At 32.9% G+C, this 15,328-nt stretch overlaps 1 protein-coding gene across 6 annotated transcripts in view; it reads left to right on the top strand.

Annotated features, from left to right (window-relative positions):
• The window catches only part of Csk (C-terminal Src kinase), a 296,279-nt gene that overhangs the window by 261,883 nt on the left and 19,068 nt on the right, over nucleotides 1–15,328 (top strand). For 5 of the 6 annotated variants that reach the window (XM_069844408.1, XM_069844410.1, XM_069844409.1 and 2 more), the window contains one exon: nucleotides 4,312–14,772. The exons of the other annotated variant lie outside the window; for it this stretch is intronic. In XM_069844408.1, the coding sequence (XP_069700509.1) occupies nucleotides 4,312–4,395 (84 nt within the window). In that variant the 3' untranslated portion in view covers nucleotides 4,396–14,772. Of the gene's footprint in view, nucleotides 1–4,311; nucleotides 14,773–15,328 lie in introns of those variants that run through there. 6 annotated transcript variants of the gene reach the window in all.

The following is a 15,328-nucleotide window of genomic DNA, read 5'->3' as shown; positions in this document are numbered from 1 at the left end:
TAATTACATGTGCTGTTGGAACACGACCATGCCATCCTAAATTAAACTGGCATCGAAATTGTCTATGCACGCCTCCAAACGTCATTGTTCTTGTAATATGCTTTGATTGCAAACACATGTTGATCACCACTCCAATTTTCCATGATAACAATAACAAAATGGCAGGATGTTCTAAACAATATTTCATTTGTTACGCGTTGTTATCTATTACCCAGGATTACCATTAAAAATTTCATAATTTCCCGGGACCACCTTTTATAATAGTAGCGTAGTATTTTATTTAATAGTATTTTCACGTGCAGAGTAAAAAACCAAATAAAAAATGCAAATAGTGCATTTGTCCAGTTGTACCCAATATGGAAATCTTATATTATATCTAGATCTACAAAAATTAAAATCTTTAAATCTTTAACAGTAATGTGAAATCAGTCTTATTATATGGCTGTGAGACATGGAAAACGAGTAAAATTATACAAAATAAACTGCAAACATTTGTTAATAATGTTTACGAAGAATCTTAAGAATTAGATGGCCAGATATAATCACAAACTCAGAACTATGGAAGATAACAAATCAGAAAGAAATCACAATAGAAATCAAAAGACGGAAGTGGAATTGGATAGGGCATACAATCAGGAAAGAAGATGGAGCAGTAGAAAGAATGGCTTTGGATTGGAACCCCCAGGGTAGTAGAACAAGAGGAAGGCCAAAAAATACATGGAAGAGAACAGTTTTGAAGGAAATTGCTAGGGAGGAGAAAACATGGAGTGAAGTGAAGAAGTTGGCTACAAATAGGATCCGATGGAGGCACTTTGTGAATGCCCTATGCTCCTCATGAGGAGATACAGGAGTTTGATTGATTGATTGATTGATTGATTGATTTATTGATTGATTGATTGATCGATCGATCACGTGCAGAGATTATTTTTCTAGTGTCAAAATTCAATGTGGGCAAAAAATGGCTGATGAATTTTGTCTGGAATTCTTTATCAGGGATAAGGTTGTACGAAGGTCATCCGAAAATTTTTAGCACTTGCTACAAAAAATTGTTATCGACATGAAACTTCTACAACTTTTTAAAGTATTCACTGATTGGAGATAGTGTGTGTATGTGTGTATCCAATGCCTGCCCACTTCACTTACATGATTCGGATTCCACATATTGCAGATAGATGACAGGACTGTGACCCATTTTCAAGTTGCACACAACTTTGGTGGGCTATGCTGTGCAGGATGTGTATCTGTTATGTCGTGTACTATAGTGAATGTATATGTAAGTGTTCGTGTAAGAGTAGTGTAGGGAATGTGTGAGGATGTTGGTGAAGATTAGGAAGGGAGGAGAGGAAACCTGGTGTTGGCACGTAGCCTACTTCTGTGGAATAGCACCAAGGAGGCAGTGACATATCCTTCTCTTCATATGCACTGCGGAGAGATTCGCGATTTAACCCAGGTATATTAGTACACAATCTACTAATTAGAAGTTGTGCACTGCCACCTTTCCTAGTCTCGAGGTAGAAATTTTACACGAAAATCTCTGACCTTGCTGGGATGTGAACCCAGGTCGGCTAGTCTGGAGGCAGAATGCATTACCACAGAGCTAACTCGGCGGACTCTAATTGGAGATGGTCAAATTTATAATCTAATTGTTACTGCTGTGCTTTTATTGTAATTTTCTTTGTAGCAATACTGGTGGAAGCTATGCTGAGGATTTTATTTCCTTTTAAAATCCATTTCTGTCGGCCGAATTTGAATCCACAACAATCAGCATGGTAGAGCTGAGACGAGATGTTATGGCACCAACCTGCGCGAAGTTTTAAATTGCCGGCCAGCAGAGTAGAGGAGAGGGGGTTGTTTGGGTTACGGTTCTCAAGCTCAGAGGGGCAGGCATATGCGTTTCATCTCTTTCTAAAAACATTCGTCTTACCTTAGTATTACCACTCTCCTACTCAAGAGTCCGAAGGTACCTAATGGAATTACGCCCACTATTCCATCTTTATATTCTTATTCTCCGTCCGAATCAGACGACTGATCTGTGCTGGAATCAGATGTCCCTAAATTTATGGAAATGTTCTCCAAAATACTGTCCATCACGTGCTCACTTTCAATGTAATTGTTCTCTACTTTCTTCACATAATCATACACTGATATCCATTCTTGGAAGAAGCGATTGCAGAGTCGGCCTCTGCTTATGCGTAGCGTAGAAATTATAGATGAGACTTCTTATGACTTCCTCATCAAAACTGTCTACAGCTGCAACAATCTTCTTCTTCGGCTGTGATTTTTCCGGACTGGAGAAAGAATCTGCTGTTCCTGCCTCAATATTTTTCCCTTCTTTTCTGATTCTTGCCAAGGTTCGCTTTGAAATACCGGTGGCAGCCAGTACTCTTGCACAAACGCTTTTCAATGGAACTGGTATTCCATTTACAGCCTCTTCTGACATGAATTTCCATACATTGTATGCTATTTCATGTCCTTGACTATGAACTACTCTATGATTTCACACCTTAGACAATGCCATAATGAGGGCGCTCAGAAGGACAATGTTTTCAGTATTAGCAATAGCGGTAGTAGCAGAACGATCTGAACACTCGGAATGCTAGTAACCAACTAACCCAACACCCCTCCAGATGAGTGTGAGGGCGAGTCCAAGCAAACGAACTAAAATGCGTCCCTCGCGCTGGTGCCATAACTTCTCGTCCGGGCTCTAACTATAAGACCACAACTGAGGAAGTTTATGGAGGAGGCCCAGTTGCTCTGCATTCTCTATAAATTCTGCATGTGGTGGGATCAACTGGACACATACAGTTTTGTGTATTTTAATGATAGTGTCTTTATTATGTAAGGCAACCAGGAACCTCCTATCTTAACACATGTTAAATTAGTGATATTTACTGTACATTTTCTATAAAACTGTTGGGAGTAGAACAATGAAACTTTTACAACTTATTTCTGACACTCTTGTAAGTTATCTGATGTAAAGGTTTTCAAAAATAATAATATTTTATCAATTCTACCCCTTTGGGCCGGCAACCCGTTGGGCAGTAATTTCATAACTGCTTTCAAATCTCACAATAAGCCTCGAAATCGTAACAGGCCATATGACCTAATACTTGAAGGGAAGAAGAAGATTAATTTTTTTCTGAATATGTAAATTTTTACTATATTTTTCAAGAAAAAACCCCCTCTGTCAATTTATGCTACAATACCAACTAAATACACACAGAAAATTTGAAATAAATTTAACCACTAGAAGCTGAGATATAGTACACTCTACTGTATAGAGAAAAATACAAACTTATGGAAAATAGCTGCCAAAGTTATCATAACACCCCAGTAGCATAATTCTCATCGTGGATAAAAAATTTTTGAATAAATATGGGAAGTGCCTGTTATTATTCGGTTGAGAAGCTTTTATCATCCAGTCTGCTGTCAAAAAATCTGAAAGTTAGAATTTATAAAACAGTTATATTACCGGTTGTGCTTTATGATTGTGAAACTTGGACTCTCACTTTGGGAGAGGAACATAGGTTAAGGGTATTTGAGAATAAAGTGCTTAGGAAAATATTTGGGGCTAAGAGAGATGAAGTTACAGGAGAATGGAGAAAGTTACACAACACAGAACTGCATGCATTGTATTCTTCACCTGACATAATTAGGAACATTAAATCCAGACGTTGAGATGGGCAGGCATGTAGCACGTATGGGCGAATTCAGAAATGCATATAGAGTGTTAGTTGGGAGGCCGGAGGGAAAAAGACCTTTGGGGAGGCCGAGACGTAGCTGGGAAGATAATATTAAAATGGATTTGAGGGAAGTGGGATATGATGGTAGAGACTGGATTAATCTTGCTCAGGATAGGGACCAATGGTGGGCTTATGTGAGGGCAGCAATGAACTTCCGGCTTCCTTAAAAGCCATTGAGTAAGTAAGATAAAATTTTTTTAAATACAGTATATTTCCTTACTAGTAATGTGCACAAATGATGTACCATTGGAAAGAGTATTTTTCAGAGAATATAAATCAAAACTTGAAATTTTGAGCATATTACAGTGTCCTGATACCCTTTTAATTTTTACCATTGCCCTCCCTGTACATGTTTTGGAGTTCGATGTTACTTGAGTTACAGCAGTAAAATTTCAAAACTCAATTTGTTGTAAAGGAAATATGTTTAGTGTATGTACAAATGCGTAAAGTGAAATATGAATTTGTGTATATATGAGGTCAGACTTTTATTGTTACGAAGATTTATTTTATAAAAATCAGAAAACCAAAAATGAATATATTTTTTTCTCAATCTTTGTTGCTCTTCCAGGCATGGGATTTACAACCAGATAAGAGACCAACCTTCCGTGATGTAAAAGGAAAACTGGGACAGCTAAAATCTACAACAGTCTGAATAACAAAAAATGCAGTGATACTTCGAGATTAAAAAGTAGAAATATGCCTGTGTATGGCTTTAAAGTTTTCATCTAAGTCTTTGTTCAACAGCATTTGAGACTGGCTCTGAACTGGAGACAATGTGATATATATCAAGGAGACTTGTGAAGTCAGGTTGTATGGGGGACTTGAACACCACATAATTATAAACGTTGTAGTTCAGTGTTGTCAAGATGTGCAATATATATATGAGGACTTCCATATTGCAGTTATCCCTGCCATTACAATACGAGACATGATCCAATAGACTGAAGTTGCTGCTACACCCAGTCAACCCTCTGTATAATATGTAGTGTGTGTGTATGTGTGCGAGTGTGTGTGAGTGATTGTAAATTGGGACAACAAGATTATCGGTGTGGAGAGATTACAGTACTTTTTTTTTTAAATATAGGTAATGTAGACAAGTCTTGAATAGTCATCATCCTGTCAACTCGTGTTTGGAATTCAAGACAAGAAAAGTATACTTCTCTAGTCTTCATCAGATAATTTTTTTATTTTCATAAATTTAAAAAGAAATCTTTCTGATGCATAAATTGTAAAATAATTTCCATTCTGGGAATGGAAGCATGCAGCAAAAAACAACCAACAGATTGAATAATTTGACCTTAATTTATGGACAGAACATTAATAATTTTTTCCTTTTATCATTCTGTTGGCAGAGACAGAACAAATTATGATTGTGAAATAGAGGCTATACACATTGATCTCCGACAATTATTAAATCTTCCCTTAAATAAATATAACAAGACAGTAATTCTTCCAGATTCTAAAGTTGCAATTCAGGGAATATGTTCAGATGCTACAAAGAAGTCAACAAAAATAAGAGAATGCTACAAAATGTTAACACAACTCCAAAAAGTTAATAAGATTGTCCATCTCCAATGGATTCCAGCACACTGTGGAGTCATGGGGAATGAAACCGCAGACACACTTGCAAAGAAAGGCACAACAATAAAACAAAAGTCTAAATTTAATTTCTCATATTCCTCAATAAAACGCTTGATCACCACAAAATTTTCTCATTCATACCTACAAGAAATAGAATCAAATGCTAAAGACAAAAAATGGATTACACTACTTTCCAACCCAGATATAATCCCCCAGAGACCAAGGAAAACAGCAGTTGCAGCCTTCAGACTATTGACAAATCATGACTGTCTAGCAAGTCATCTCTACAGAATAGGTATCTCAGTTTCACCCATATGTGTCCTGTGTAACGATCCAGCAGAAATGAATGAAGACCTGTGAAGCATTAAGATCAGAAGAAACTACAGTTCAAAAGTATTGGAAAGCACGACTGCTAATGGCTTCATTGCCAGATGCAAGGCACTAGACAACAACAACAACAACATTAATATTTATGTGAAAATTTGTAGAAAAGTAGTGTATAAAAGTGGTCCATTTTAGCATACAGGTTATCCATCATCATGTGATATGATTCAAGAGTGCCCACAAGCTTCCAGCTCAGTATAGACAAACATTTCCTTTATACCCAAGATGTTAAGTTTTAAGAGTAACTTTCTGTGTGAATTATCGTCCCTTTACTGTAATAAAACCAGCGCACATGGAAAATACACATGGCCATGATACATAATATATTACAAAATAAAAAATCTTGACGTAGTTGCCCTACCGCCCCCCCCCCCTTCCCCCTCAGTGCAACTGCCCCGATATGATTTCTTTTCACCTTTAAATATTGGTAGTAGAAGTTTATTAACTCTGTTTTCAAAATTGATAAAGTCATTAATTTAATATTGATGTATTGTCTTTATTTGATTTCAATGGCATTGAAGAGCTTAGTTTTTTCTCCTACTCTGTCTTATGTTTCAGGAGAAAACTGTTGTAATCAGACGAGTTTAACCTTTAAAATGACAAAGTATCCTATAAGATGTCGACCTGGTTGGCGAGTTGGTATAGCGCTGGCCTTCTATGCCCAAGGTTGCGGGTTCAATCCTGGGCCAGGTCGATGGCATTTCAGTGTGCTTAAATGCGACAGGCTCATGTCAGTAGATTTACTGGCATGTAAAAGAACTCCTGCGGGACAAAATTCTGGCATATCCGGCGACGCTGATATAACCTCTGCAGTTGCGAGCGTCGTTAAATAAGACATAACATTAACTTTAACATCCTATAAGATACATTTCAATTTTGTACTATAATTTTAATAAAATAACAGAAGAAATTGGTATGAAAATTAATTTTAAGCACAATATTACAGAATAATATACAACAAATATAATATGGACATTGTGTTAGTTGTTTTCTTTATAGTCCAAAGCAGTTCAAGAAATAGAACATGAGAGAAATATTGACATTCATTCATTCATTCATTCATTCATTCATTCATTTTATTCCATAGATCTTACATGAGCAATGAAGCTTTAAGATGTGGAACAAGTCAAAATTTTACAACATTACAATTATAATTTTTGACAAATTTTTATAGTTTTACAATTTAGTAATTTTCTACAATTTTTTTACAATATTTTGGCGAGATTGAGTGAGATGAGGTGAGGTACTTGCTATCCCTTCCATTTCCATAATAGGCTACATCATTGACCCAACTATCAGAATACAGTAATATGTAGACCATCCTTCGACATTCATAAAGGAAAAAAGTCACATATACGATCCTACAATTCCTTATTACAAAGAAAAATACAACTTACTATCCATCGAGGTGGTAGTTTTGGTGATGGGAGCCCAAGGCACAATCATTTGCCTCTTTGTGACTTTCTATCACAAGTTTGGTCTCCCTTCAGTTCTAATGATGACTATAGCCATTGCTGCTGTGAAAGGATCTCTTGCAATTTAAAAATACTATTTATATAGTCTAATTTACCCGGTATTTAAATTGTTCAAGTTTTTAATACATTTTATCTTGTTACATTGCTCTTCTTTGTACCAGTTGCATTGATGTTAATTTCAGAGCCAATTTTTATCAAAATTATTCCTGTTGCCATTATTTTTGTATATTGAGTGTGTGTTGTCCATATAGGCAGTCTGTGATTTGGGAAGCTTGTGGAGAATAAAGTCTCTTCTTTACAGGGTGTTGAAAAAAAGGTCTGATATTTTAAGAGGTGGTAGAACTCATCAAAACAAGTAAAAAAAAAGTCTAATAAACATGTGTCCTGAAATTAATACCATCCGAGATATTAGAACTTAATGTGTTCATAGCAGATGCTGGATATGATTTCTATTCATCATAACACATTCTTCTGCTAGACGTCTTAAAGGAACCACCCACCTTCCAAGCATCCCTGGTTGGTCTCTGGTGCGCTGACAGGTGTTGATGATATGCTCTTGTAGCTTTTGAACGTCTTCAGTGAGTGTTGCATACACTAAGGCCTTAAGTGTCCCCATAATCTAAAGTTCAATGGATTAAGATCTGGGGAACGAGCAGGCCATGGTACAGGACCTCCCTGACCAATCCATCGAAGATTAAATACCCGTGTTAGATATCGTCTGACTCTTATGGAATGTGCATAAACCACATTTATTTTGTAGTCTTTGATTGTATGGCACTTTCTTCAGCAAAATGGGCAGTTAGTTTGCTAAGAAACCAGTTGAGAACCAGTTAATGTACTGGGTAAAATGTGTGGCCCTATTAACCTGTCACCAACACACGAATTTTAAAGTACGTTTTCGTAAAAAAAAAAACTATCAGTTTTAGCACTTACATTTATTGGATATTTTTTCTTATTGTGATACGTACTATCATCCCTCAAAATATTACATCATTTTTCTTTAACACCCTGTAGAAGCGTTAAAACTCTGGCATGAAGCTCGACATATTAGTATCATTATTACATAAATGTGACCTGCTTCTTCACTGGCACCTTTTGAAAACTAAATTATTCACACAACATAGACTTTTGATTATTTAGCTTTTTAGCCAGAATATTTTAATAGAAAGTATTCTTAAATATTGTTTATTTACACTTCCATCTGTCATCAGTCATTTAAGATGGTACTCTGTTCTAAGATTGCAACTATTTTATATATTTGTAAGTTTTTTTCCAGATTATTTCAAGTAAAAACATATTTATGAAAATAAGACAGTGTATAGTGAAGACTAGAGGGGAGTCATTTTTACTTTATGCAAGTCTGTCTACTTAAACAATGGAATGTGTATAGTCTGAAAAGCTAATATTACGAGCCAAAATAAGATGTTACAAGATGTTAACGAACATATCTCACATTTTTAAAAGAGAAACTAATAACCACTTTAATGAGAAATGCATATTTTGTTTTTAAAGTAGGACCTTGAGATTTAATAGACAACAAAAACTAAGAACTTATCGTAAAAGCAGTATACTCTCAATTAGATTATATATGGTATTGCTAATTATTTATATTTCATATGAATTTAGGTTGTTCATTTTTGTGACAATAGGGAAGTAATATTCTAGACATCCATAATAAACATCACAACTCTTACTACTATTAGGTCTATTATGAATGTGGATATTAAAACACATGTTACGATGTAATTATTTGGAGCATAGTATAAGCGAGTCCAGTTTTGGGAAATATACAGAGTTTCTTTAAATAAGTTAGAAGAATGAGAGATGCAACATAAAACTCAAAATAAGTCTAAAATCTAATGTGTTACAACATAATTCAAAATAAATCAATAGTCTAATGTGTTATATTTGGTGATAATATTGTATTTTGAAAATACTATGCAATGAAACAGTGACAAATAATACAGACTTACAGTAATAACATTATTTATAATAAAAGCTCAACATGACGTCTCTGAAATCTTAGACAGAAATGTACTTATTGTCTTAGTGATTTTGTACTGGCAGTGAGTCTTTCTGACTCGTTCAAAAATAGTTGTGTTGTTACATTCAGTTTGTCATTATTTGATATTTGATCTTTATTTGTCAGCCAACTTTACAATTCGTAGTTATGGTGCACTTTACATTTCTGTTTTTCGTTCCACCATCTCTTTAGTTTGTCATAATTTTGCACTTTTTCAGAGTATTTTAATACACACTGTGAACTTCAAATGACTCTAATGTAAGAGTTGTGGGAGTTCAAATCTGATTATATATAACACCAAATGTCTGGTTCTCCACAAATTCGCCATTGAAATTATTTATTTCTTTATGATTAAAATGTACATGAGTACAAACATATAAGCAAGCTCGTGCAGCAAAAGGAATACTTTCCGTGACTTATTACTGTTTCTTTATGGTGTAACTTTGAAATGAAACATTCTCAAAAAAAGTTTCACAGGCAAATTTAGTGTTATTTTATCTATATGTATTACATCACTGATAAACTTACAGTTTAATTCAGATATCCTGTATATTCTGTAAAGAGTTGTTAGCATTTGAAATTATTCATGATCTCATTTATGATCATTATGTTCTAAAATTTTATTACATTAGTGTAATTTGCAGGAAAGTACCAAGTTAAACATTTTAAACAGCGAAAAATGGATAACATGGAATTACTATAATTGAACGTAACATGGTATTGCTTTAGATTTAACATTTATTTTTTTACTAATGTAGGCACTCTACATGTCAATTGACAATTTATTTTTGCATTAATTTTACAAGACGCAATGAAGAGTGATTTTTATTCTGACTAGGTCATATTTTTCTTGCTTTATTGGATCAAGTCATCTGCATTGATTATTGTTATTACGAACATTGAAGAGTATTGTTACTATCATTTTTATGCTTCGATGCGTCTATCGAAATAATTTTGTCGAGTTTCGGGATCAAATGTAGACTTATTATTGTGTAAGTATTTACGTATGTTTACACATAACATCACAGTCTGTAGGTTGAAAAGTTTGAAGAATTATGTTAATTGAACAGTTCTTTCTTTTCTTTGCTTTTTGAGAAAATTAGAAATTATATTGTTATTTGCATATTTTGTTTATAATTCTCATTTCGAAGTATGATTCAACTGGTGGGTATTTTCTATTTTCCATTACTATAGACGTAATATTTTCATATCCATGATTCCCAAGACAATCGATCTCTTAATGTAAGACCTCATTTTTACCATAGAAGACGACTGTTAGTACCAGTATTTATTTGTTTACAAACAGGTGGAGTGTTTGAATTAAGATTAAATCCAAAACCCACAAACACCTTAGTTTTACAATTTATTATTATTCTTTTTCTTGCTCTTCTCCAATAATAATAATAATAATAATAATAATAATAATAATAATAATAATAATAATAATAATAATAATAAACAGCAGAAGAGACTTTAGGATTATTTAGTTTTGTCCCAATTTTTCGTCTCATCATCCAAAGCTTGTCCTATTTGTTGAAGTTATAATTTGTCTTAATGAATCAGAATATGGAGTTTCAGTCACTAGATAGTATTGAAGGAAAGCCCTACATCTATCTTGAGGCATAGAAGGCCTTCTCTGTACTGAACTTACACAGAAAAACCCAGTAATTTGTCCTGGGGACAAAATATTAATTTATTCTGTAATTTTCTATACTTATGTCATTTGTTCTAATATTTATTGTATTATCATTATACAAGTATTTACTAGATTCTCAGACATACACAATTATATCATCATTATTGTTAACCATCTTGAACTAGGTCTAATAGACGTCTATTGGTCTCATCTAAAATTATTTTCATTGTCTCCAACTCGTAGAATTATACTTTATCATTTGTAGAGGGATTCTGTTATTGTTCGTTCCAGAAATATGTTACAACCAATTGTTTTTGTAGTTTTGAATTCTTTCTTTTGATGGTGCCACTTTTAATTCTTTTAAAATGAGGCACACACACAAATATATACGAAAGTGTTTACAAAATTAACGAATATTAGTATCTGATTTCAGATTTTTTGTTTATGTATGATAAATATTACATAGATGTGTTTTAATTTTTTTTTTTTATGTTAGAACTATATTTTTAATTTGGAAAGTTTTTTTTAAGAAGCATTTTTATTACACGAAAGATGGGAATGTTATGTGAGAAACATTTGTATTAGAACTCATAATGTTTGCAATTTTCATATTTAATTTTCGTGAATATTATGCTGTAACTGAAAAGAATCGACGTTGAAATGATAATTACGTACTTAGGAAACATTACAGCAGCTGTTTTATAATAATAAACTGAAACTTGTTTTTGTATCATACGAAAATCGTGCTTAAGTAGTGCTATATTTAGTTAATACAATTTTTTTTATCGTATCTTATCTTCGCGACATGTGAAATGCTGGAAGAGATAATGGGAGTATTAAATGTTAAAAGTTTTAATATTGTAAATTATATAAAAGAAAAGAGGTTACAATACATGAATAACACTTCTTATATTAGAATTATAATAGGACTGCGATAACTAATGATTAATTAATTCATATTTTCGTAATACAGCTTTTATAAAATCTTTGTGAAAATTGTATTTTACAGTTCTGTTGCCACAAAATTTGACAGTAAGAATAGAAGTGAAGGAGAGAAAAAAATTCATATAATTGAAACGTAATTTTGAGATTTGAAGAGGGATTTAATTTTTGTTGTAAATTTTAAAATGAATATTATTCTGGATGATGTGGATATATCACGTTGTGTGGCTGTGGATTTGAACGTAAGCATTGTGTTAGCTATCATAGACTTATATTTTAGTTTGTCAATACCATTTTTAGATGCTACATAATATAACTAGAACATGACTTGAAAACAAATGTGCGTAGAAACCAAACTTTATTTTGTTCTCCTCAAATAATTGAGAGTATACTGTTGTATTTATTATCTCTATACCTTATGCTTTTAGATATTTTTTGTTGTGAATTAGGGTTCTATAAAATCATTGAGTTTTTTTTTTTCCTGTATAATTTTAATGCTGAGGAAAACTATGATATTTTTATAGAAGAATAACATTGTCGTTGCAAAGAAGGATAATGCTGATAGCTATCAGGTTTTCTTAAAAATGAAACATCCATAAAAGAATTAGAGTTTTATTATATCCTATAGTAGAAATTAGTCCACATTTTCTCTTCATGTTTTGACTGATGTGTATTTTTCCTAAAATCTACACTGTTGATGTTACCACGAGCATTACATTATTCAGAAAAAGTTCTAAAACATGCCCATCTAACCAGCTATATATAAAATACACTTGCAAAATTGTCTATCTGCCATTTCAGACAACATCAACATTGTTGTTGCTGTTATTATGAATAACTGCTGGTTCTTATATTACATATTAACTCTGCTATTTTCATTCTATTAATAGTACTTTCTAGTAATCAATGCTTCATTTCCATATGTTAGCAGTGATCTTGATAATGTTCCATACATCAAGTGGGCCATGGTTTCTTACTCAAGAGAATTTTAAATGCAGAATTGACGACTCCAATAATCTTTATAATGTCATGTTGTAACAAATAGAATCTGATTTCCAACAAAAGCCATAGCTTTTAAATTTATCATTAATCACGTATGATACAAGAACTGAAAAATCTCGATAATAATTTAATATTACACTGTTGCAGAATCTAAAGTGTTCCTAACAAAACAGCTCTAATGATCTGAGGTCATCTAATTTTTCGTTTATCCCTGGCTGGTAATGTTAAAACTTTTCTTGCAGGGTATCTTAAATATCTGAAATTAATGTTCTGAGTGGTAAGTCTGCAGTGTTAGGTTTAGCCCACTTTTAGATAAATTTTGAGTACGAGTTCATAGAATGACATAATATGACGTAACATGTGTTCTTAAAATTTATATAGAGTACTGTTTTATTTTAAATGTTATGTAATATTGCTTTATTTAAGAGATGGAAAATATATGTGTGTTAAATAATAACAGTGAATTCAATGGAAGAAGATCCCATTTATTCATACTGTTTCTTTTATTTTAAAATGTCGTAAGTTTTAACAGTATTATAGAGTTTATTTTGAAGTATATGAAGTTACATCTGCAGACATACATCCACACATTAGCATTGAAAAGGGGCTTTTGTCCATATTTAATGTGCATACTAGCATTGAAAATTAACTTTGTCCATATTTAATGTGAGTTGGTTTGAACCATTGTATGTTTTTTTTTTACAGTTGCACTTTCTTGGTAAAGCCTAGATACTTGTGTATGAAAACTGTAGAACGACTCTAACTAAATATTGTAATTGATTTGCCTTTTCCACGGCTTAGACAACTGGCTTCTTTTATTTTAATCTTAATTCAAACAATACTTGTAATCTTTTCTTCATGGGTGCCATTTTCATGCAGTAAGTTCCTTTAGAATATTTAAGATTTTCAGATGTTGTGTATGTACTGTCTTATCAATGAATTCATGAAGCAGAAATATTAATTAGCTTTATTTTGAAGTTTCAGTGATCGTGTAGAGTCAGTCATACTTATGGGAATTACATATTATCCAAGAAGAAATATTACTTATTAACTATCTTGAAATGTTTAAAAAAAGAATATTTCGAAAATTTTTCAAAATATAGTTTTATTGAAAATGATAACTCAATAACTATATGTATTTTTGGGGATTTTACTTACAAAAGTTACTTATTCTTCTCCATTTCCTAAGTATTTCTTCCTTTTATAATTCTTAGTCACATTTAAGGCTGATATCATGGTTTAAATATTTTTAAGGGGTGGAGGGTTCAAGTTTACACCAGTTTACGGTACTGAATTATTGAGAGTAGCATTGCCGTTTCAGAAGTTCGAACTTTCACACATCAATTATATATATTTTGGTAAAGATACTGAATCATATAAAATATATAACATATTATTGTCCAGACTGCTATCCTCTGATATTCTTATATTATCTTCGGGACCTAATAGTTTCCATTCTTTCCATAAATCCGATGTTTCCAAATTAAAATCCAGTTGAGGATGACAAAATTGCTTAGCATGCCATTCTTTGTAAGAGAAGCACTACCAGATCAGAGCTCCTCTGACATAAGTAAACCTAACAGCACACTGTTCTCTGCATTGCAAACAGTTGTCTCGAATGGGACTGCAGAGATTATTGTAAAGTCTTATGAGGCCACAGAGTCCTCTGACAGTTAAAGAAAACAGAGTACAAAAAATGGGATGTATTTGGTTTTCAAAGCCACGGCTTTTAAGGAAGAACGAGACCACAGTAAAACTAAGTAAAATTAATTCTGCATTTTTCTATATACACTTTTGACACTTATATATCACTGATTAAATTTGTACTTCTTTACATTGTTAATATTTAGGATTTACCTTGCTTGACTAGTTTCGAAGTCTTGTGCTTCATTGTCCAAAGCCTATATATATAATCCCAATGACATCAGCTGAAGAATATCGGTGATCACAGGGATCCTGAATTATAGAAAACTATTTACAAAGTAAGTGATTTTAAAAAATCAAACAAATAACATAGAATTAAAAAATATGGATTTGTACTAAATAATTTTCACTGGGATTATAAAGTCTGAAAAAAAAAAGAGAATTATTAATAATTCAATTATTGTTAGGTTGGTTGGAATATAAGTCAAAAATCAATCTTCTTAATGTATCCAGCTGTTTGCTGACAACATAAAGTCCACTATAGTCCACTGTAGTCTATTGAGTTGTTTTTCACGAGAAATGAGGGGTATTTTGATCGATGTTCATTATAGATGCCTGTTGCTAGTAGCCAGAGGTGGGGTGTAGTCAATATATACTGCAGAGCTGTGTCTTCTGCAACTGGTACTGATGATTTTAATTTACTTCTTTTGTGGTTTATGGATGGACAGTATAGAAGAATGTGTTCCAGATCTTCATCATGATTATTACACCAAAGACAAGTAGGATTATCAGAAATATGAAATCGGTGTAGGTACAATTGAGTGACAATGTGACCTATTCTGGCTCTTGTTAAAAATGTTTGAACATGTCTGGGCAAGTTTTTGTACATTTCCAGGTC

The sequence above is a fragment of the Periplaneta americana genome, chromosome 13 (genome assembly GCF_040183065.1).
Source record: "Periplaneta americana isolate PAMFEO1 chromosome 13, P.americana_PAMFEO1_priV1, whole genome shotgun sequence".
Classification (NCBI taxonomy): domain Eukaryota; kingdom Metazoa; phylum Arthropoda; class Insecta; order Blattodea; family Blattidae; genus Periplaneta; species Periplaneta americana.
The sequence above is the reverse complement of the archived record's forward strand: the minus strand, read 5'-3'. Positions and strand labels throughout refer to the sequence as shown.